Below are 26,004 nucleotides of genomic sequence, written 5' to 3'. Positions count from 1 at the left end.
ATTACCCAGTATAAATGCATTTTATTTGCTCCATAATTTGAAAATAATATCTATTAAAAAATTAAAATTCTCATGTGTAGTATTTCTGAAGCTATAGCTTCCAACTTCAGAATATTCCATTGCCTCCTCTGACATAATGAATATTTAGCAATTACTGATCATAAGAAGGCACAAAGGATATTATTAATAAAAGTAGCCTTAATATTCTTTCTTTTTTGTTTTTTATTTTTTTATTTATTTATACAAGCACTGGGTATAGTCAGAAGCGCTGGAGGGTGAGAGAATTCACCAGAGCCAGAGCCGGGAACAGAACAGTCAGACTGACGAAATACACTGCTGAGGGGAGCAGCGAGTGGCAGGAGAGGTCTGCGCGCCATGTGGGACCCTCGCCTGGTGGCCGGGGATCTAACGAGTGCTGCAGAGGCTGCAGGCAGCTTCTCAGCCCAGCGCTCAACCTCTGCACCACCGCGGATGCCCAAAAGTAGCCATAATGTTCTAACTTGGACTACTTTATTAAGTTTTAATTTTAAGGTTTAAAAGCTCAAAATGCATTTATAATAATGCTTATTATATTACATGCTATGTATTGAAGCAAGACTGATGTTTTTGAAGTTAATAATTCGGTTGAACCTCCTTGGTGGCACAAGGGTTAAGTCTCAGCATTATCAAGCTATCACCAGCCACCATTCCCTGAGTTTGATCCCCGGCCAGGGCGTTAACCCACATGGCGCAGCAGACCTCTCCTGTCTCGCCCACTGCTCCCCTCAGCAGTGTATTTCTGTAGATCTGCCTTTTTCTGCTCCCCACTCTGTCTCTGGTGAATCCTCTCATCCCCACACCTCTGGCTTGTACAGCAGTTCTTGTATGCATAAATCTTTAAGCAATAGAAATTAATAATTCAGTTAATGATTCCAAAGGCAAAATATGGTAACACTCAAAAGAATGTGTGAGATGCACCTAAAATTTCACTTACTGACCCATGAAACTGCAAAGTCATCTGTGCATAGTTTTAATTTTCAACATTTTAATTTTTATCTTACATCATTGCTAATTTTTGGACAGTATTTGATTTCTGTCCTCAGGTGTAGTCCCCATAGTTCTCCCACCACCACAGCACCCGTGATCCATCACCACAGTCCCTCATGCTCTTCCTTCTCCTGTTCTGACCCCTTCCCCCCTGTATGACAATAGATTCAGAGCTCTTGTCAGCTTGCAAGTTTTGTCTTTTTTCCTAATCCTTTGTTTGGTTTCTCTATATTCTTTATATAAGTAAAACCAATTTTCAACATTTTCAAGAGAACTTGTGTGAATAATATATGTAGAGAAAATACAGAGCAATAGGCATCTCTGTCTTAAATTATTTGATGAAATAGGTGATAAGAGATACAAAATTAATTTGTAATAACATTTATTATAATATATTCTAGTATTAGCATAGTAATGGGTGTTAGTGATTCACATAATTGGAGCTATAACAAATACAAAATTACGCATGCACACACACACATACATATACACACTGCTTTGCTTCAGTCAAATCTAAATGGTTGTCATTTGAGATGTTATACTTATTATACCCTTATAGCTGAAGTAATATTTGTTAGACAGCACTACTCTTTTATTGTCAATATATTTGATGAGTTAGTTATCAACAGAAGCATTAATTTTGCTTATGACTATGTTTAATAGAATTTTGGATGCGATAAGAAAGAAGGCCAAAGATATAAAATTACTTTAGAGAGTTATCTGTTAAAAGTATGTACTATTTTAACAATAAGAACTAGGAACAAAACAATCAATGCGATTATTAGATTAGTAATGAATGATCGTTTAGGTTAGTTCCAGTTTTTCACAAATGTAAATAATGCTGAAAGAACATTTTTTGTGGGTCACTTCATAAACCTATGTGAGACATACCTAGAATTAGAATTGTTGACTCATTATTCACATCATTAATATTATTATATATTACAAATTGTTTTCTACCAGCAACGGGAAATGATGTGAATTTATTATTTTAATTTGCATTTCCCTGGTCGAACAGGTTTTCATATTTATCGTCCAAACAAATTTCTCCATCTGAGTTTACTTTTCTTATCACTTTGCCCAATTTTCTACTGGATCATTTGTTTTCTTTTACAGAATTATTTGAGTTCTCTGTTCTGAATTCTAACAATTATATACATATAAAATACAGGTCCATAATTCCTTATCTAATTCTTCACTACTGGCTTTACAGCAGACCATTAGAAGGGTTCACTTTGCTGGTGTGGTAGAAATTCTAGAGTATCATAATTGTATCAAAATTAAGTATTTCAGGCTATGGGATGAAGCTGAAGACTCTATTCACCCATGTATTCTCCTTGATTTCTGAAACCTTTGTGTTTGTTTTTTTTATGCATGTTTAAGGAGAAAATATTCAAAAGAGAAACCTCACATTTTTCTGTTGCTTTTTTTTTAACACAAATTTAATTCATTTACCCATTTGATTGCCTGAGCTTACAAGTTATGAAAGAATTTAGAAAGAGTTGCTTGAGATAATGACTATAATTTTAGTGCAGCACTTAATCGTAAAACAAAACATCTTTAATTTCATTTGAAGTGCGTGTCAATCATGAAGTCAAAATTGAATTGCTCTTTTCTTTGCTTTTAATGAAAATTACCCTAACTGTTGTTTTATGTTTAAAACAGAAACTTCTCATGTTTAGTAATACTTACATATTTTGTTAAATAGTCTGTGTCAAGAGTTCAAGATCTATGTCCATTGTCACATGGATGGTAACTTAGTGTTTTGCTGTATCAGTTTAAAATAATGCAAATATTACTGATCAAGGTTAATGCACAAAGCAAGAAAAACATTATTTGGAGACCTGGCAAAAATGCTTTTATTTGTATAGAGAGAGTCCATAGAATTCACTGTGTTCCTCAATCCCTTTGGGACATTTAAATCAGTGTTTTTAGGAAAAGCTCAGTAAAAATTGAGCTATACCACATGTTTAGAACACACCAGGACCACAATCGAATATGGTTTGTGGTCATAGTGTACATAGCAGCACATCTGAAAAAATATATGAATAAATGGCATTGCAAACAACATTCCATACAAGAAAAAAGTTATTCATATTAAATCATACTACTTCATCTGGAAACATAGACCAGTAGGAGACAGACATTCTTTCATTTACTCATTTATGTATTCAATAATTCAGTGGTTCTCAACCAAGAGTGGTTTTATTCTACAGGGAAATTTGGTAATATCTGGAGATAATTTTGATTGTCACATCTGGGGGAAGAAGTGCTGCTGGTATCTTGTGATTAGTGACCTGAGATGCTGCAAAGCATCCACATTATAGGGCAGTGCCTATAACATAGAATTATTCAGCCCAAAATGTCAACAGTGATGAGGCTGAGAAACTCTGAACTCATCTACAATTACATGTTAATCAAAAGGACTTTTTTCTGCCTCTAAACCTTGTGATTCATCAAATGAAATCTAAATTTTATATGTATAATGAACAAATGCATAGAGTTCAGTATAGTCATTATGAATGCAGGATTTACAGCAGACAGACTAGGGTTCCAATCTCAGATCCACCATTTGTTACCCTGTGCCTGAGGCAAGTTTCTTAAGCTCTCAGTAACTCTGGATTTTTAAATCTGAGAAGTGATAATAATGTCTGCTGAAAGGCTCTGCAGTAGAGATTGAGTGAGATTAAGATGGTTTATGTTAAGTGCATAGCAGAGTGTTTGTATTTAGTAAGTACTCAATAAATGGTAGCAGTTAGTATTACCATTGCATATACTCCATCATTTGATCCTGACCTACTCTGAGTAGCCTGGTCACATTTATTTCATTGTTTCTAAGACATTGTTGATTAAAATATGCATCATTATTTTATCTGTCACTAAGATGAAAGTGCTGCCAATTAGACTATGACACACCATCATTTATAAAATGTCTCTCAGTTTCAGAGCAGTTAATTGGTGGAAATAAAATGTGGATCTTAGAATTGATTATTGTAAAGCCCATCTGTGAGTGTTCTTTTCTTAGGCGCAACTGAACAGGGCTACCATTAACCACATTCAGCTTCAAAGTCAGTCACTTAGAGGGATTTAGAAAGACAGTCTACCAGGAAGGGAAGGCAGATCAGGCAGGATCACTCTACAGTGGGATTAGAATACACAGCTGTATGCACAGCTTTCCAAGTGTTCATCCCTTTATGTACAGATACAGAGGTAGGAGACTAAGATAGAGGTGCTAGGTCCACCCTACCTTACCCTAGAAATCTCATGTGTCCAGGTATCAATGTGTAATAACAAAGGCAGAGTTTCCTACAGTCATGAAAGATATATGCTCAGTTACAAGAGTTCCCACACTGAGGGAATCCCCCAAACTATGGCATTCCCTTAGGCAGTTTATCTTTCATATGTAGAACACCTAAGGCAAGGATAAATTACAAATCAGTCTCTTTGTTTTGTTTTTAGAAGTAGCAATGATACCTGCTGACAACATTTGACATCCCAGTTTTACCAGCTTTCCATGGAGAATAGAGCTAGAAAGTTCTCCAAAGGTCAAATTGACATGTAAAATGTGTTATTAATCCCTCACCTAGAATAATATCATTTTCATTTGTTTTACAATTAAAGATACTGAAACTCAGAGAATTTAAGTGACTTGCCCCAGTTCATGAATTGATAAGTCTAGAACCCAAATGTTTTAATCCCAAATCTAATTACTTCCAGTGACACTATAATACTACAAAACAGGAGTCAGTATACTACAGACTGAGAGCCAATTCAACACACCTTGTGCTTTAGCAGATGACATATTACTGGAATGCAACCAGTCTCATCTGTCCTCATGTCGCCTATTGTTGCTTCATACTACACTGGCAGGAGGTGGACAGGAACCATATGACCCACAAAGCCTAATATATTTACAGTCTGGCTCCTTGTGGAAAATGTTCATTGAATCTTGAGCTAAAGTATAATTATAAACTGACTATCCCTGTTAGTCTGTATAAGGAGGTAAAAGGCAAAATATGGTTTTCTCGTGTTTTATCTTTAAAAATAATGACCCGTGTAATTTTCCTTTGTGCCCAGAAGTATTTAGAGCCACAAATCCCAAACTGAACCATTTCCCTAGGTCAGCGGTTGACTAAGTTTTTCTGGCCAGGTCAGCTAGCAAAGGTTTTAGGATGTCTTTTAGATTTAATAGGCTCTATGGTCTCTGTTGCAAAGAATCCATTCATGCCAAGACTGGAACATAAATAGTAAGGCTCAAGAGCCCACACCTTTCTCCACTGAGAACTTAGAAAGGAGTAAAACCCAGCGGGCACCAATTTAAATAAATGGCCCTGCTTAAACCAGAGCAGAACTTTAGTTCTCTTTTAAAAACTGTACATATGAAAAATTTCAAAGTAAGTACTTCAAGGGTTTCACAAATAGATTTAACTAACCCTCTTGGGAATCCATTCTTAACTACTGTCTGTTCCCTACGTGCCTTCAGTCTAATCTTAACACAGCAGCCAAAATAACGCATTAAAAAGTATGCCATATCACATCACTCCTTTTCAGAAAACCCCATGGCTCATAATCTCACTCAGAGTAGCAGCCAAAGTCCTACCGCAGACACCTCCACAGAACACACCTTCCCCAACCTCTCTGGCTTTGCTTCCTGCCCTTGATCACTAGGCTCAACTCACCCTGGTTTCCTTTTTCTTTATTGATTGAACATGCCAGACACACTCCTGCCCCAGGACCTTTGCATTTGTTGGTGCCTCTCCATGGATTCTTCTTCCTTGAAATAGCTGCTTCATTCATTCCCTCACTTCCTCCTAACCTTTATTAGACTGTCACCTTCTAAGTGAGGTTTTCCCTGGAGACACTTTCTCAAATGTCCACATCCCACCTCCCTCAACTCATACATACATCTCTTACCCCCACTTGATATATTAGCTTTTTTTTGTACTTTTCATTCTCTGATGCACCATAATTCATATTTTAGTTTCCATCTTCCCCATTAGAATGTAAGTCATACAAGAACATGATTTTTTCTCTCCTTTATTTGCTGTTACCTATCTAATACCTAAACAGTAGGTGAAATATAATAGGTGCTTTTATGTTCGGTTAATAGTTACTGAATGAGTTAATGATATGTTGGGGTTTTCATTTTTTGGTAGGATTTTATTTGCTAGATGAATTCTGTCCTTTGTTTATGAGTGGAGGGCTTCTAAGAGTGGCTTCTGGAAGTCATTCTCATTACTTGATGGCCACTTATGTCCACTGTTTTATTGACTTTGAGCATTCCGACTATGCACCTTGGTAGATTAGATCTCCTTGGTTTCATAACACTTGCCACTTTAAAAATCAATACTGCGTTATACTTTGTGTATTTAGACAGATTATTTTTGAAATCTATAAATCTCTAAATCAGAAAAAAAGAAAAGCCTCCCTTTGGTGGGCTGTCCTTGATTAGCTTCAAAGGGAAAGAGAGAACCTGTCATTCTTTGTCAATCAGTTTGGCACATACGTGACAGCAAGCAGTTACAGTGAAGGAGAGCCGTGTTGCTGTGGTCTCGCAAACCTAATTGCAGATAAATAAAAGAACAGTCACCCAGCATGAGGGGAAAGAGAAAGCAACTCAACTGCACTATGTTGTGCTTTTCTATCCATCAACCTTCATTTGTCAGAGTCTGCCTGACAATCTAGGCTGGAGAAGTCAGGCTCTAACACAGTATTGATTCCATTTCATTTTTCATTTCTTGCTACCTTTTTTAGCAAACAGTTTGTATGTGGAATAAGAGATGGTACAGTTGATATGTGTGACCGGTGCACATTTATTTTAAAGGCTTACTTGTGTATTTTTTATCCCAGAAATCCATATATATTTTTGTTTGTCTAATTGTATGTTTTACTATAGTGTTGCAATTGTCAGCTCTTGCTGCAATAACACACAGTCCCCAGATTCTGGTGACATACAAGCTATGACTCATTGATGTGTCTGAAGATCAGCTGCCCCTTTATTCCATATTATGGGTCAGATTCAGGTTTTCTTATTCTAGACTGAGGATATGCTCTCAATGTCTTTTCATACCAGGTTCCAGACTGCAATTATGCTCCTAAATGATACAGTGTTTTCTCCTGGTGGAAGTCTGGGTCTCGAGGGACTGGCAAATATTGACTTACCCTGGAAGACCCAACTCAATTTTATCATACAGTTTATTTTGCCCAGGGTGGCCAAATCCAGGCACACAGTCAATCCTAATCTAAATGGGGACGTTAAGTGTATTCACCCATATCACAGCCATGCTTACAGAGGTACTGGTTAATAATGAACTAATTAGCCAATCGTAGCATTGCAAATATCTTAGAATTTAATTGATTCCAAAATGTATTTATTTTTACATATAAGCATCTTAGATGTATCTTACTATATATTCATTTCTAGAACATCATTTAGACTATAAAGTGTTTAAAATTGTTTTGTAGTTTCTCCACTAAGGTCCTGATGGTGGTAAAAGAAAGATCTTCCTTTCCTCTGGCTCTTGCCTTCTGTTCCTGTATCATTTCTTCCTATTCCCTCACATGGGATCTCCATGCTGCCAGTGGTTCCTATCCTTGCATACCTTGAAATCCCTCTTGCAATACTTAAAATACCCCCCCCCACTCCATCAAGACACTGGGAACTACAAATCCCATGATCCTCAAAGGGAAGTTGTAAGGACCTAAGGGCGAGTTAAACAGCCATTTTCTCTATTTGTAAACAAAAACCAGCTATATTAGTGAGGTCTCAGGCACATGGCTCGTGCTCTTGGACAGGCAGTTTTGGTCTCAGCAGGTCATTTGGGATTCCAGGTCTGTGGAACGGGTAGGACACATTTAAGAATTTCTCTCCCTCTTTTCTCCCTTAACTGTACATTTCCTCATTTCCCTTCCCTTGGAAATAAACCTTTTGTTAACATTTAAAAAAATAGTCCCTCCTTTTGTCAATCAGGTACATGAACTGTACCTGTTCCAACACTTGCTCAAGCCTTTCTTCCTCCATGAGGCCTGTCCTGATCCTCTTGTCCCTCAAACACAGAACTAATCAATCTCTGTTCTGTGCTCCATTGTACATTGCACTTTGCTGGTCATTATAGCTGTTGTCCTCTAAGTTACATATGTGGTATTGTACCTATATCCTTCACAAGGAACTACCTTATGCCTCATAGTGTTCGCAGTTCCTAAGCAAGGCTTTGAAATACAGTAAATATTTGATAAATATTTGACAAATAAGTGAATGAATGAATATTGGAATATATGTGGAAAAGGCTGTTTACAATTTCCTTAATGATATATATGCATACACATGTATATATACACATATGTATTTAAATAAGTATTCATATATTCCACATTAAGAATAGGTAAATAAAAAGTAAATACAAAGAAGAAAGGGAAAATGTAGCTCTGTTATAATAGCTTTACAGGTGTCAATATCTAGCTAAATATGCAATCAGCTTAATGTTAAATTAGAAATATAATTAATGAATCAATTTTTTAAAGATGTAAGTGTATGCTAATTTGTATACATTCACCCTCAAAGATGTTGTTTCATCAATTTTCATCACCAACCGCTGCTTTACTGTTTATCAAACCCATAACTCCCCAATATCGGTAATGCTGTTTAATAAGAAAGAACACTGAGATGGAAGGTACTTAGGAGAGTTACTCCATTTCAAAAACCTATCAGGGCTAGATTCAAAAATAGGCTGTGATATTCTCCTAGTGACTATTAATGAAAGATTATTCCCTATTATCTAATTTGAAGACATTCTTTCCTCAAAGTTATGCATGAGGTTGTAGTGAACTGTCCATACTACAATGAAATGGAAATGCTAGGCACGTCATAGAAATCTTAAATCCTGGAGCACAATCTTACATTGCAGGTGATATTAAGAATATTAAGAATAAGTGAAGTTAAAAAAAAAAAACTAAATGGAAGTGTTGTATTAGTAGAAATGAGATTGTTTCTGTTGTTGAAATCCCATGAAGACATTCTCTTCTGAATGTTCTTTGAAGTTGAATGCTTTCTACTTACAAAAAGTGGCCACTGTAATTAACTGTGTTTCCATTTTAGTGGTGACCTCCTTCACCTTATCTTAAATTATATAAAGATGTGAGGCCATTTGTGAGATAAAAGGTTTACTCTAACCAGTTCTCTGAACTGTATAACATCAGTTTGGCAATCATAAACCCAAAAAAGACACCCTGGGACGATTTGAAAGTCATTTCCTTTTCTGTGGGAAGAGACAGAATTTTCTCTTATTTCCACCCTGGAAAGATACTATAGAAGATATTGGATTTAAAGATGAGAAAAAATTAATAGCATATTAAGAAATATATGACTTCCAGTTTTATCAAGAAGCACTAATGTATGTGTGTACACATGTGTGCGCGCGCACACACACACACTATACCCAGCAAAGCAGGAATAAAGTGGGGGTTAGTGTACACACGTCCTGGTTATAATATCAACTATACCACTTGTGAGCTTTGTGTTCTTGGGCAACTTAGTTAATCTCTCTCAGTTTCAGCATCTGTAAAATTAGGTAGTACCCTTTTTGTAGGAATGTAAGTATGAGGGCCAATGTGCATGAAACAATCTGACACATAGCAAACATTTGGCAACTCTAGTCTGTTAATATCTTCATAGCAGTGTGTTAGCCTTTTCAACACAGCTAAGGATCTTAGCAGCATTTTCTTTCTTTTTTAAAAAGATTTATTTATTTATGCATACAAGAACTGGGGTGTAAGCCAGAGGTGCAGGGGGTGAGAGGATTCACCAGAGAGAGTGGGGAGCAGAACAGGCAGATTGACTGAAATACACTGCTGAGGGGAGCAGCGGGTGAGGCAGAAGAGGTTTACTGCGCCATGTGGGTTGCTCCCTGGCCAGCCAGGGATCAACCTCATGCTGCAGAGGCTAGCAATAGCTTGATAGCACTGTCTTTAACCCCAGCGCTACCAGAGAGGCCCATAGTAGCATTTTCTTATGTTTGCATAGTCACACCGTTAGGCTAAGGTTTTTCTGTGTGTTTTCTTGCTTTGCTTTTTAATTTTTCCATGTCACGTTTTATTTGCATGGAGGGATAGCAGAATTTTACAATTTATTTCGTGCACACTTCCATCTTTTCAGTCTGATTTTTAGTTTCATATAGTATATTTTCCTCACACTAACTTAAGAAAATATACCAAAGAAAAGTTTAAGTGCATTTAATTGATTTACTACAGCTGACCCTGCAAGCAGTAATATTTGGCCCCAAATAACTGACCTATCCTTTAACTAATAAATTCATACTGCAAATAAATGTAGTGAGGTAAATCGTAGAAATTCATCTTCAAGATGGTATTTCTAAAGTGATTTATCCAAAGTGCATATAATTAGAGATCTAGTTCTCCAAAAAAGTGCCAAGGAGAAATAACCACAAAGAATTTAGATCTGAACATGATTTCTCTTACCATTGCACTATTTCTATATAACCAAGTGTAAATCTAATCTAGGTACTTAAATTCTTCATTATTTCATGAAAGGATGAAGCGATGACAATAATGGTGATAGAGAGCATACTAATAGGAAACATTTCTAGAGAAGGAAGTGGTGTGACTGCAATGCTGATTCCTCAGAGGACTAAATGTAGGGCTGACTTGGTGCCTTGAAAGGGAACATTTTACCTTCTGCAGGTGCAAAACATGCTCATTTCATGTAAGCATGCCACCTTTCTCCCAATCCACCTGCTAGCTCTAAGAACTATAAGGATTGCCTAAATGCCAGCCTTGCTGCTCTTTCTGTTCATTACCAATGAAAATTTGATGAATTAAAATGTCTGTGTTCTTTTCCTAAGGAAAATCCTTGTAGTTTCAAGTGCAGTCTCCTAACCCTGTCTGTTTTCCAATGCCTTCTGAATAGTAGCCTCAAATTTTGCAATCTTTGGAACTACCTTTTTGCAGTTGAAGACCAAGGGCAGAGGAGAAAGGTGTTAAGTGCTACCTACCTTAAACATTCATTAAGTTATTAAATATTGGTAAAGAATGGCATTGATCATACTCTAAGGGCACAGAGTGTACATTTACAAATAATTTTGAAGGAAGAAAGAAATCCTTGACTCTCACAAAGCACACTATAAATTCAAACTTTTTACTATTTTGGAAGGCATTTTAAGAGAATGAGAATTCTATCATAGAGAATGAATTAATACTTGACATTTGGGGTTTGCTTCTTCCATCATGGTTCGCCCAAATGGGAGACTGTGTATACACACATGCATATGTATATGTTACACCCATACCCATTACCACAAAAGTTATGGATATATGTAACCAACGTAACCCACCTCCCACTGGTATGTATTATAATAAAACTGAAGAAGTAATCCCTCTCAAGAGCATGTGCTGAGCACCCATAAATTCTAAGACACCCCACTCTGTTCTATAAAATTACCATAATTGCAGTACAGAGGACTCCCTGCTTTGATGAGCTGCAAGAGAACAGGTACAAACACAGTATAGAAAGGAAACAGTGGCATGAAGACACGTACACACAGCAGTGCTGGGACACTATTGGGTAGGAAAGGGAGGAAGAGAGATACGGGTTAATCAGGAGTTGCTATCTGGGGAAGATTGCCCAGGCCCTGACTGATGCCTGACATTGATTAATCGATACTCCATCCTAGTGTTTAACAAGTGTTCCATCCAAAAAGTCTTCTGTAATATTTAACTTCACTTCCTTCAGCTTCAATTTATGCACATTTCTTTTGTTCTCTCTTCAAGGGAGCTAGACAACAGCCAGTAACAAAGTACTTTCTATTCATATATCTAAAGAGGTTTGAGGTATTGTTTGTTTGTTTTTTATTTCTTGTATCTGCCTTCTCCATATGAAAAACAAACAAGCCTGAAAAAATAGCCTCATCATTCTTCCAAAGGGCGGTTTAGTTGGGCTGCTTAATTATCAACAGGTCTTGATACTGTGTTTTAAGTATATATTCTTCAGAAAGCTACTTAACAGTTTTGACAATGAAGTAGAAAGAATCATTTGGTTTCTATTTCAAGACAAAATTTTGGATCCAAAGCAGAATCCTGCTAAAATCAGAAGTTTGTCAAGTAAAAGGAACATTAGGATTACTGAACGTGTGGAAGCTAACTATAGTATTTGTCCATATTAATCATGTGCCTATATCATACTTCTCAGGATTACATTCTACTGTTTTTAGAAAGAGATGGTTAGTTTCTGCATAATGGTATTATGACATGATTCAAGGGGATTTTGTATAAATATTTCTAACTATATTGTGTTTCACAAAGACTTCAATTTCTTTCCTCCACACTCAAAAGAACTTTTTTATGTCCCTATGTGCCATGCAGAAATTGATCTGCAATACATGTGGAGTCTCCGAGGGTATATTTAAATTTAGTAATTTTGTTGCTAACTGTGAAGTTAATCTGCACTGTATGTGTTCTTTTCCCCAGGAAACTGAAGTAGCAGTTCAAGCTAAACAGCCGGATGTGGAAGGGATTTTGTCTAAAGGGCAGCATTTGTACAAGGAAAAACCAGTCACTCAGCCAGTGAAGGTAATGAAGCAACCTCTAGCAATATCCATTACCTCATAATGGGTTATGCTTCCCCTGTCGTACATTTGCCATTGACGTGGTCTATTTATAATCAATGAAATAACTTGCAAAGAAATATTGGCCATACCACAATTGCAGAACAGAGCTGTCTTTTTGCTCAACATGTCCTATTTATATATTGTGATCTTCAGGCTATTAATGAGCCAGTGCTTTAAAGGGCTCATCTCTGTCCTGGTGTGCTGCCATCAGTACAAAAGTAGCCCCACCTTCAAGGTAGATTAAATTCTTTGAGGCTTTATTGCTTTGCTTGCCAGCCTTGATGCTTTTCATATTGTTTGGCTTAATTCAAATCAAGCTACTGCATCATACTGTCTGTCTCCACCAGCTGTAAAGAATCACAATATGGTCCGTGACCTTTCTTTTCTCTGTTGCTCTTTCTTATGAAAGGGGAAAATCGGCATTCGAGCTTCAATACTTTATGGGGTCAAGAATTTTTAGTGAAATGTCATGTAATTGCTTCTCTCTTTGGTAAAAAGCTGTCCTGGGAGAAAGCTTGCTACTTCTTTGCCTTTTCCATGTGCATTTTGAAGTCCAGGATGCATGTATTTGCAGGCCTTTATATGGAGAGAGAAGTGGAAAGCGAGATCAGTTTTCAAGAAATGGCTAATCAGTGGCTTCCAGTTGTAAATGAGGGTCCAGGGATAAATAGATGTTGGGTATAGGTTATCTTATTTTCTGTATCTGACCAAAATTATAATGGTTCCCAAAAGTCTGGAATGGTGGCTATTTATTGATCAGTCCTGGTTTCTCTAGCTAATGTTGCAGGCTGAGATTTAGCGAGCCTCACCCTCATGTTTAAAACTGCTCTAAAACAGTACAGGTCAATAACCTCATTATACAGAACCAGTTTGTCCTTGCAAACAACATTACCGTGCCTTAGAATCTGTCTCCAAGGTCACCGCTTATGCTTGGCCCAAGCTCCATTTCTAGAAAATTGTTTGTTTTCCTTACAGTTTACAAGGAGCATTTCCTTAGGTGAATTTAAAGTTGTAGCTGAAGCATAGTGTCCAAACACAAGATGCTGAAATGCCCAGATTTCTCTGTAGATGCCTATGTGCATTTATTCACAAATACAGTGTGTCTGCTCCCTAACTTCCCCCCCAAATAATAATTTGCATCAAGTTCAGGCTTGAGATGATGATTTTCATAAGGTAACGATATATTCTGTTTAGATTGGAGAGCTAGAGTACATCCTGGAAGTGTTCAACTTCAGGTTTTCTGTTGGTTCTGTAAAGAAAGTCAGTCCCTAAGCAGACCCCTTCCTTAGACAGCAGACTGACCCTCCACAGAGTGAAAAAATGGACAAATGGATTGATGCATAGGTCCTTTCATTGTACTCAGTGGTTGATCCTCAAAGACTTTATGCAGGAAGTGGCACAACCATGACAGCTTATAAATGGGTGTTTATTTTAGCTTTTACTTTTGTGCCTTTGTGAAAACAAAAACACACAACTCTTAATTGAAAATCAGTGAGAAAATCTTTGATTTGGTAGCATGTAAATAGCCTGAGCAGTTGATGCTAGCTTATCACATCTCCACTTAGACCCTCAACTCCTGGGCCACCTTGAGATCATAAATGTGATCTGCCATGCCTGAGCATATCTGTTTTCTACATTGTATTAATGAAATTAGAATTATGGGGCCTCCCCTGGTGGTGCTGCGGTTGAGCGCTGGGCTGCAAAGTGGCCCGCAGCCTCTGCAGCACGGGTTTAATCCCCTGCTCTCGGGCGAGGGTCCCACATGGCACGCAGACCTCTCCTGCCGCGCCCGCTGCTCCCCTCAGCAGTGTATTTCGTCACTCTGTCTGTTCTGTTCCCTGCTCTGGCTTTGGTGAATTCTCTCACCCTCCCACAATTCTGTCTGTACCCAGTGCTTGTATAAATACATAATCTTTTTAAAAAATTAGAATTATGAAATGAGAAAGAATAAGGAGATACTAAGTTCCCTTCCCTTTTGTGTCCCTTTAAACCATTCTGTAGGAATCAGCCAACTTTCCTTCTTTCTCCCCTGCTCCTTCCCCATGTCTTCTCATATCAGCTCATTTGGGAGAAGCAGAACATAAGAAAAATTTCATTCTTCTACCATTTATCCTTTGAGTTTGAAGAAGAATCAGTCTATTGAGTCAATAGTGGCAAAAGGGCAAGTTTCATTTGGGAGGTTGGGGGTGAGGATAAATAGTTGATTCATGTGCAGTTTTTGATCTGGTTCATGACTTTGCAAATACCTGGAGCTGAACTGGGGCTTGTGGTAAACTGAAACACTAGAGGCTCAGCAACAATCCCATAGTTTGGGCATGGAGTTCAGCAGTACAAGGCAGAAAGCATTGGGGCTACAGCAATATCTGTTTGGATCAAAAACTTTTTTTTTTAATTTTTTTTAAAAAAGATTGATTTATTTATACAAGCACTGGGTACAGTCAGAATTGTGGGAGGGTGAGAGAATTCAACAGAGCCAGAGCGGGGAGCAGAGCAGATAGACTGAAGTACACTGCTGAGGGGAGCAGCGGGCGGCAGGAGAGGTCTGCGCGCCATGTGGGACCCTCACCCGGCGGGTGGGAATCGAACCGGTGCTGCGGAGGCTGCGGGCAGCTTCACAGCCCAGCTCTCAACCGCTGCGCCATCAGGGAGACCCAGATCAAAAACTTTTTAACAGTTAGGGCTGATTTTTCTTGAAAGTGATCCATTGCTCTAATAGTGCATAAACAGAACTACTTTCAAGTTTGATTTTATGTGTAAAAAGGTTTAAATTCTGTGATTCCCAATACCCTTTCTCCTTAATTCTCAACTTTCTCACTTTTTAATATAAGGGGTAGGGCCTGAGTAGTCTACACTATATTTTCAAGAAAAAAGTTGTTTTTTATATGGGGGGCAGGGGTAAAGGAGAGGTGCATTTGGAAATTGTAACAATTATGAAGGAAGTGATGTTCTTAAAAAGAAAATGAAAATGCTTGGTGATACGTATATCAGAGCCAGTATATAAATAGATAATTAGTATGCCCACTGCTTGCAGAGATTCTAATTAAGGGCATATCAGAGAATGATTCTATTTCTTAGGAAATTGACTGTCTATTGGCATCTCCACATTCTACATCAGACAACCTGTCTGTTCAGCATCTACGCGCCCCTCCCAAGCTGAGTCCTATTTGGTAACTGGGCTCATCCCTGTTGCATTTCTTCCTTTTTACTTCATTTCATCAACTTCTCTAGGATTTCTGTAAATTTCAAAATTGGTAAATTGTTTTATATCATCTTTGACTAACCAACTTTTTCCTTATTTTCTCTGAGGATTTCCTGGTAAAAGTCAAATGTAGATTGTGAGACAGTTCTATGAATGGCATAAATGTCACACTATGTCTCTGATGCAAAGTTAAGAAAGTATCTTAGAATAATATGATTGAAGAAATAAGCATTGTTCCTTTGCTTTCTGACACCTTTCTCCCCTACACAGATACATATCACACACAACCCTATGTCATTGGAAAGTTCGTTAGATAAGTAAGCTAAATTGTGTAGTATTTTGCTGAATTTATATCTTTTCTAATAATGTTTTATGATAATGCTATTAATGGAATAATTTTTTTTTTTAGAGGCATGCTTTTTATTTATTTATTTTTGTTTTGTTTGTTTGTTTGTTTCGTTTATACATGCACTGGGTACAGTCAGAAGCGTGGGAGGGTGAGAGAATTCACCAGAGCCAGAGCAGGGAATAGAGCAGGCAGAAGGACTGAAGTACACTGCTGAGGGGAGCAGCGGGCGGCAGGAGAGGTCTGCTCGCCATGTGGGACCCTCCTCCGGTGGCCGGGGAACAGCCGGGGATCGAACCGGCGCCACAGAGGCCGCGGGCAGCTTCGCAACCCAGCGCTCAACCGCTGCGCCACCGGGGAGGCCCTATTAATGGAATAATTTTTAATGTTTTTTAGTTTTCCAGAGTCATGACAAGTACTCCTTCTTGTAGTTAAAGCACAACAAAAACAATTGTCATCAGAAGCAATATTAACAACACAAATAAATAAGGCATGTGTTATTTGGCTTTTTAGACAGTTTTTAACTCTCTTTTGAACTTAAGCATTTTGATCATGTTTTCTTCTATTCACTCATTCTTTTTTAAAAAAATAATAATTTATGGGTCTCCCCAGTGGCGCAGTGGTTGAGCCCTGGGCTACAAAGCTGCCCGCAGCCTCTGCAGCGCCAGTTCGATTCCCAGCCACCAGCGAGGGTCCCACATGGCACACAGACCTCTCCTGTCTCGCCTGCTGCTCCCCTCAGCAGTGCTTTCGGTCCGTCTGCCTGTTCTGCTCCCTGCTCTGGCTCTGGTGAATTCTCTCACCCTCCCGCATTTCTGACTGTACCCAGTGCTTGTATAAATAAATCAATCTTTAAAAAATAAAAAATAATAAATAATAATAATTTGTTCTTTTAATTGTGGTAGCATTAGGATTCTCTCTTTCAGGTATCACCATCATAAGGTACTTGCCACCAAATCACCCATAGTCCACCACCCACAGTCCTTTGAGCTTCCTTTGTTGCTACTCCTCCCCTTCCCCCTGTGGATGCTTCAGTTCTATAGTCACTTTTAAGGGTGAGCTTTTAGGTTGTCTTTCTGGTTCTTAGTTTGGTTTCTCTATATTCCACTTATTAGTGACACCATCCAGTATTGATCTCTCTCCTTCTGACTTAATTCACTTAGCATTGTCTCTTCCAACTCCATCCATGTTGCTGCAAATGGCATGAGTTTATCTCTTTTGATGGCTGAGTAGTATTCCATTGTGTGTGTGTGTATCACATCTTCATAATCCACTCATCTATTTTGCCCAATTAAGCTTTTTCCACACCCTGACTGCTGTAAACAGTGCTGTAATGAACATAAGAGTGCAACTTTCCTTTCAAATTAGCATTTCTGTGTTCTTCTGGTACATACGTAGGAGAGGAATTGCTGGATTATGTGGGGAATTCATTTTTAGTCTTTTGAGAAACCTCTGTGCTTGGACCAGTCTACCTTCTTACCAACTCTCACTCATTCTTTACCTTAACCTAGAAAAAATATTATTTCTTCTAATTTTAAATGTATGTATATAATTTGAAATGCTTATTACGTTGTCTTCCATATATTAGAACTGAGAGCATTAATAGAGTCTTAAATTGTCTTGGTTACTTGCTGATGTGAAAAGATGAAAGCAAATTGTTTGCTTTGCTAACTTTTTAAGTAATCAAAAAAAAAATCCATGCTAACATGAACTTAATAATTTACTACTTCTCTTAAATTCTTTTTAAATGCAAGAGGAAAAGTAAGGTTTTAGGAACCTTCAATATTTGGCCAAAGGGTTCCACCTCAACCTTTAACACAAAGTAATTGCTGTAGACAAATGGTCAAGAGGGCAATTATAATCTTCCAGGCATCATTTCCTCAGATATAAGCTGCAAAATGACAGCATCATTAGTCATTTTCAATTACAGTCAATCACAACCAGGATGTTTCATTTTCCCAGCTGTTTTGTTGTTAATTAACTTGATTAAGCTGTTTTTTTTTTTCCCCCTCCCAATGAGTTTGTTCTACTGCCAACATCAACATCTTAACATTTCCAAGAACTTCCTTAGGGTTTATGTTTTTATTTTTTTTTTTTTTGGCCTGGTAATTTTTAACATATTTTAACAGATGTGTGTCTGAAGATACATATGTGGGATAGCAGATCAAGTGGTGTCTTATTGGTCAAAATGTTATAATTATTACAATTACAACGCTATTTGGATTGTATAAATCATCTATCAGGCATATGATTTCACCTCCTGGTGCAACTTTTTTGCAACATCAGAGATCAATACAGAGGTAACAAATGTAAGTCTGTCCCCTCAAATGAACAGTCTTTTTTGACTGACTCATCTGGTGAGCATGCACAATTTCCATGTCAGTGATAACAGAAAAGGTTGGGAGAGCATTTATAGAAAGACAATATCAGAGAGATTTTATAATTTATTAATATACAAGTAGCAGAACTTCATTTTTTAAAAAAATACAAGTTAGCTTTAAAACTGAGGATAAAGTCTTAAACTCTGAGAGACTGAATAAATGCTATCACATGTGTTCGACTCTAAAGAGAGTCCCACTTTCTCACTGAGAAGATAAAATTTATCATAGATTTTTGAACAACTTGTAAACATAAACATTTAGGAATAAGGATGAGATTGCCAAATGTCTAATTATATTTAATTTCTTAATTGAGCAGCACTTCCATATTTGAAATCTCACATTTGATAAAATGACACCCAAATGAGAAATACTGCTTTTGCCACATTTATATTTTATGAAACAAGTTCAGTCAGACTCTTCATATGCGTTTCCCAGAATTATAATGCTCACTAGCTTCCTTCTAACTTATTTGAAGTATGACACTCTTTGACTGTAAGATGCTGGTAAAGCTCTCTGTCCAGAGGCTACTCAGAATATAACTATAATCTAAAAGTTTAGGTCCCTTTGTGGTAGGTATAGTGTGGTAACATATATTTGAAGAGACGTGATCCTATACTTCTGAGTGTTGTAAACCAATCTAACCTCAATACAATAAAGTTAGAAACGAACAAAAAATAAATAATCATTTTGCTTACTGCAGCAAAGGAGAAAGCAATTCAGCATGGCTGTGAGGAATCTCTGTAACAGGCATTTAAAAGAGCTGTTTGGGGCCAGGTGGATGGCAGATTCTAACAAGGAACTAAGAAAACGGAAGCCATTTCTAGATTAGATGTTATCAAGAAACAGTCAATGTGGTAATCTGTATCTTTATTTTTTCCTCTCTTTTGTATTGAAGTAATGTTGAATTATTAGTACTTTAAGTTTCAGGTGTCCATCATTATAAATCAAAGTCTGTATACACTCCATCTAGCTCAATACTTAAGTCCCTTTCTACACTTACCTACCTGTTCTCCCAGTCTTAACAATTTTTAACTTGAAGGTGAAGGGATTAAAGCAGGGCAGAGTTGCTGCTGTTAACGAAGCAACAGTGCTTCATATTTGTGATTTTTGTGGTGGCAAAGTGGCCTTGTCTCCATCTAGTTTGTTTTCTGTGATGTTTTTACATTCATTTGGAACATCATCCCTACCTAGCTGCCACCTGCAGGAAGAGACATTGTTCATTTTCTCAATGCTATCACCGAAAGTCTTATCCCCAACTTCACTGCCTAGTCACAAAGAGTTTTGGAAGAGGGATTCTTTTCATTTTACTCAGTATATATTTTTTATCACCCCATCAGAATAACTTCTGTTTTGCTTTTTAAAACTATATTTGAAAGTCTGGGCCTCCCCAGTGGCGCAGTGGTTGAGCGCTGGGTTGCGAAGCTGACCACAGCCTCTGCAGCGCCAGTATGATCCCTGGCTGCTCCCCTGCCACCGGAGGGGGGGTCCCACATGGCGCGCAGACATCTCCTGCCGCCCACTGCTCCCCTCAGCAGTGTACTTCGTCATTGCCTGTTCTGCTCCCCGCTCTGGCGAATTCTCTCACCCTCCTGCGCCTCGGACTGTACCCAGTGCTTGTATAAATAAATAAATAAATCTTAAAAAAAAAAAAACTATATTTGAAAGTCTTGTTTACAATGGCCTTTGCCACTAATAATAATGTATACCATAGGAATAATTGCTAATGGTTTATCAATGTCTGCATTTTGTTTTTATTAACCAATTCTGTCAGATGACTTTTATAAGTACCACAACCTCACGTCTCAATATCAAGATCATTCCTGGCTACTGTGCAACTTTGTCATTCAAAATAATATGATTGAGACACAAAAGATATTATAAGGATCTGATATGAGTTCACTTTTTTCTGAGGAAATATTTTGGGGTAAATTCTCCAGTTAGACTTACTCAGTAGTTCATGCTGTAGCTGGGCAAACCTTTTAGAAATTTGAATGTCATCCCTGGTCCTCAGTTTTATTAATTGAATTTATGGAAACACACAGTACAGTATTAAAATATTTACATGCCTGTCTGTGTATATCAGCGATAGATGGAGTCATTTTTTTATGTCACAGTTGTTATTTGTATGCCAGCTGTGGTGACACACATCTGAAGAAATGTAATCCTATACTTCTGCATCACATGCAATGTTGCAAACAATGTGGCCTCAATAAAATCTAAAAAAATAATAATAATAATTACAAGTAAAAAAAACGACAAAATAAAATACAAGATTTTTAAATCTTGACAATCCCAATACAAAGTTTAAAATTATATTCCACTTTAAATTAAGAAAGGAAAAATATATTCAGAAATCATTTTTTCTGGTAATTCATTTCTGCTCTTTATAAAAAAATTTGCATTCTGTAACATAACATTTAATGACTATTTTCAAACTATAGACAATGGAAAATAATGCTCAGCTGCAAAAATCTCTCTATAATGAAGCTAAGTTTGCCATCGAAATAAATGATCTTACGTTTTTTCCCTCTGAGTAAAATATAAATCTACCACAATTGTTGAGTTTCGAGCTCTTGTAAGAAAAGCCTGGGATCTACAGTTCACTTAGGATATTCACGGTTTTTAATATCTGGAAATCCAATTAAAAATAGGACGCGTTAACTACTGTCCAGCTAATTTTATATTGGAAGAAGTTGTCATTTAAACATATATTTGATTCCCTTAAATCTGGTTATAGATTATTAACATGATTAGCAAATTGCTACCGTTAGATTTTTATTGCTTGAAGTTTATTAAGTAAAAATGCTGCATTAAACTGCAGCCAAATATTTTGCTACCCAAAATAACTTTAACCTACTAGAAAAGATAAGAGACTAGAAAGGCACATGCTAGAGAAACAAAAAGCAAAACAAAATGAACAAAATAGAACTTCCATAATATACAAATAGTCAATTTCAACTCCCAAATACAACAGGTACTTATGGTAGGTGCTTGTGACCAGCTGAATCAAAATCTGCAGATTTTTTTTATAAATGATAGTATTTGCTAATAATTATGAAAGATTGGGGAATATACACTTAGGAACTTAACTGCATTGTTGACACTTTGCAATATCCTCATATGTTGTGGTACATTATAGGTAGTACTTGTTTTAATTTCTACATTTGAAATTATAGTAATGCCTCATTTACCCACCTGGAAATAACAGTGGGCAAGATAACATTTGAGTAAATGGATAGACCGTTTTCAGTTTCTGTATTAATAAAAGGGAATTGAATATACAAACATGTTATTTTTAGGATAACCAAAACCTAGTCCTTTAAGCATTGAAATATTTTCATTTTAACAAAAACTTTTATTAACTATCTTCTGTTTTGCTTCATTAAACAGTGCATAATAACTAACCAACAATTTTATAGCATTTTACAGTTCACAGAGTTCTTTTCACATAAAATATCTCATTTAGTTTCTCTGAAAATGCTATGAGTTAGGTGGTAGTGTTATATCCACATTTCAAGGATGATAAATCTGAGCGACCTATCTGATTTGCCAAGGATCATACGACTCGGAGTGATGATTTAGGACTGAAGTCCAGAACCTCTGATTTTAAAACAATGTAATTTAAACTTTTCTCAGTTTTCAGAAGTGCCATGAGCAACACTTACTGTTCTGTTTCGGCATAGAGTGATACACATGGGACATAAATGAAGTTCAATACAGAGCTCTATTTCTTCAGTTAAGAACCAGATGAAGGGATTTTTAGGATCCAGATTGTAAGAAAACATATACCTTTAAATATTAGAATCAATCTCAGTGCAATGAGATGTGCACACTATAAGAACGTGGAACCAAAGCCAACTGTAGGAGCAGCAAACTCTCATCTCTTCTCGCCCACTCACTCTGGGGCCATATGCTTATTAGTGGAAGAGTGGGCAGATCCCAGCAGTACTTAAAACCTGCTCTCTCCCCCCCCACCTCTCTTTTCCCTCCTCATTCTCCCTTTCTCTCTGTTGGTGGCTTCCTATCAGTTAAATGATATATGATGAACTGTTACCTCCCCAGTGAATGACCAAGACTACTACATTTTTGAATTATCTGCTTATATGATTACTGCTTCCTTTTTACCTATTGCTGCTTTCTGTTATCAACATGGTTACTTGTCATTGCTCAGAATATTCTATGCTTTGAAGTCATCCAAACTTCACAGGGGAATTAAAAGACCAAATATATGTTATTTCACCAGCCTTTTTAGAATATTGATTCTCAGTGTTTAGTTCTGATGTCAGAATGGAAAAAAATGTGTCCCATATGTCATGACCTTCAGTGATCGTTTTCCTAGCTTATCAGGGGCATGTTTGCTTTTGGATTCAAGGCTTATGTTTTAAATAAAAAGAGTTCTCTTCCCTGAGGTGCTAGTGTATGTTTATCATCATGCACTCCAGGAGAAAAAATTAAAAACTCCAATTTGATATATGATGTCATATACACAGACAGGTGTAACCTCAAGAATACAGATTGATTGTTAGATTAGAATATATGATTTTCTAGCATTTGTTACATTGGTCTTATTATATGTTATTTAATTTTAGATTTGCATGTTTTGATTTTTATTAATGATTGTGTTTAACAATCAATTCACAAAATTCCTGAAATGTGCCAGCAATATCTCTCCTTCCATTGTATTCCCTACTTTATCATTGTAAAATATGTAGCATTATTAGTAAGTGTATTTCAGATTTGTAAACACTATATATCTTCTGTTTCTTAACTTTGAAAAAAAACATCATAGCTGTGTTTCTAAGTTCTCTAGCTACATGATTCTATGTACATCTAGTTTGTTGATTTTAACTATTGCTTATAATTCTTTAGCTGGCTTTCATCTTATTCAGCTGTTGCTGGCCTTCACCTGGGCCATGCTGACCTCCATTCCCTACTTTTTTTAATGAATTTTTTATTCCAGTTCATTTCATTGTTGTAAGTACTTTGGAAGTAAAGGATCTCCCCCTTCAGGTGTAATCTCCATAGTGCTCACACCATCAAGGCACCTTTTAAATCCTCTGCCCTTGGGAAAGTGAATCAAACTTCTCTGACATACAGAAATAAGGAGTTGTGATCGGAAGGGTTTATTTATTTATTTTAAATTTTGTGTGTTTCTGGTGGCAAACACCAGCTGAAAATAAAGTTGCAACTCTTTTTTATTTTAAATTTTCATTAAGTATATTTATGTACTGTAAGTAGCTACCTATTTTTTAATACTTGTTTTTATACCCTCCACCAATGCACCCATACCCATGTCCTGTCCCTTCCTCTGTCTCCCACCCCTCATTTATATTTCTCTTTCTGTGTTTAAGGTTTATTTCGACTATTATTTGCATATGAATGTATTTTGGTATTTTTATTCCACAGATGAGTGAAACAATTCAGTCTAGCTACTTTTAAAGAATGTTTTTTTTCTATTTTATTTTTCCTTTGTTGGAATTATTCAATTTTTTATATTTACTTGTTGAGGTTACATTGGTTTACAGCACTGTGTGATTCAGAGGCACGGGACCACACTCCTCAGATACCGGTCACCACACCCACCACCAAGATACCCATAGTCGTCCTCCATAGTCCATTGTGCTCCCTCCCCCACTTGTTTCTTCCCCCTCCAACTCCTCATCTTGTAACCTCAATTACAGAGTCAGATTTCTAGGGTTTGTTATTAATTTGTTTTATTTGGACCCTTTGATTTATTTCTCTATATTCCACATATACTGGAAACCATCTAGTATTTGTCTTTCTCCTTCTGACTGATTTTTCCTTAGCATTTCCCACCCTATTCCATGTGTGTTGTCACAAATGACAAGATCTCATCTTTGTTTTATAACTGAATAGTAGTTCATTGTGTATATAGACCATGTCTTCTTTATCCACTGATCTGCCTTTGGGCATTTAGGAATTTTCTATAGCTTTGCTATTTTAAATTGTGCTTCAGCGAACATAGGAGTATATGCAATTAGTGTTTTTTGCATTCTTTGGGTAGATATCTAGGACTGGAACTGCTGAATCATAAAGTAGTTCTATTATTAATATTTGGAGAACCTCTAAGCTGCTTTCCATAGGGGCTAGATGAGCTTACATTCTCACCAATAGCGAACGAAGCTTCCTTCTTCTCTACACCCTCACCAACCCTTGGTTAGTTTTTTTTTTCCATCTTTTTCATTTTGGCCATCTCACAGGTGCGAAGTAGTATCTCATTGTGGTTTTGATTTGCATTTCCCTGATAAGTGACCACGCACATTTTTTCCATGAGTCCATGGCCATCTATTTGTCTTCCTTAGAATAGTGTCTGTTTCACTCGTATGCCCATTTATTGATTGGGTTATTTTCTTTTCGTTGAGTTATATGAGATCATGTCGCTCTGTTTTAGACCAATCTTGTCCTTCCTACCTACTCCTATAAGGATCTGACTTCGTGACCCTGGTCTAGGACATATATTTTTCAAATTCAGGCTGGTTCATAAATTATAAAAGTCTATTAAAATTACTATATATGTGGAAAATTACATGAGATCTTTCAAGCCCTCTGCAAGAAAATCATCAGTTGTATATAATTTACTTCATAGTCCAACTGGGGAGTAAACTCAATTATTGATTCTCCTTTTCAGATAACCACTTTAATTTTATGCAATTCATATATATTTGCTGAAGACCTATATTAGGAAACATTGAATTGGATATCAACAAGAACACTGTACAAAAAAATAATAGAGTCAGCACCTGCCCTCCAAAGGGTGCACCCAGTCTAACTGGAGAAACACACAAGGATGGTGCTGACTCAAAGAAACACCTAATTGGAAAGCAACTCTGCAGCACTTCCCAGCTTAAATCTCAACTACCACAACCAAAAAAAGTAAACACACACACACTCACACTCACTCTTCTCTACCTTTCTCCATGTGACCCGAGGATTCACTCAGTTTCCTACCACTTCTCCCTCAAAGCACATTTGTCTCTCAACTCTGTTCCCTTCTGATACAGTTCCCAGAACACAAGTCTTATCTCTAAGTCTTATCTCTCCTCTACCCCAAACACTTCCATACACCACCTGGTATTAGATGAAAATCTGATCATCTCACCTTGCAAGACTTTAATACATTGCCCTTGAATTTGTCCTCGTACTTTCAGATCCTTTCATATAAACAGTATAGTCTAGGTATCCAGGGAAAAAGTCTGCATTATCTTGAAAAAATCTGGATACCTCTTGCCTCATTGCCTTTAAAGATGCTCTCCCTTCTTCTGGAGCGCCCTTTCTCCACCAGCTGCCAAATTTCTTCATAAAAATCACCAGTCATCATTACTATGTTAGCGTTTTGGAGTAACCTAACTGATCTCTGCAGGCAGTTAAGCTGTTCCCCCGACATGTCTTGTTCACAGTATTATTATTTCATAA

General features: G+C 37.0%; 1 protein-coding gene across 1 annotated transcript in view; it reads left to right on the top strand.

The window, feature by feature from the left end:
• Positions 1-26,004, top strand: part of DMD (dystrophin) — a gene marked incomplete at both ends in the record, with an annotated part of 1,915,324 nt that overhangs the window by 1,229,352 nt on the left and 659,968 nt on the right. The window contains 1 exon segment of the mRNA XM_084258879.1: positions 12,505-12,606. Within this exon segment, the coding sequence (XP_084115005.1) occupies positions 12,505-12,606 (102 nt within the window).

This window comes from Talpa europaea, assembly GCF_964194135.1.
Source record: "Talpa europaea genome assembly, chromosome: X".
Classification (NCBI taxonomy): domain Eukaryota; kingdom Metazoa; phylum Chordata; class Mammalia; order Eulipotyphla; family Talpidae; genus Talpa; species Talpa europaea.
The sequence above is the reverse complement of the archived record's forward strand: the minus strand, read 5'-3'. Positions and strand labels throughout refer to the sequence as shown.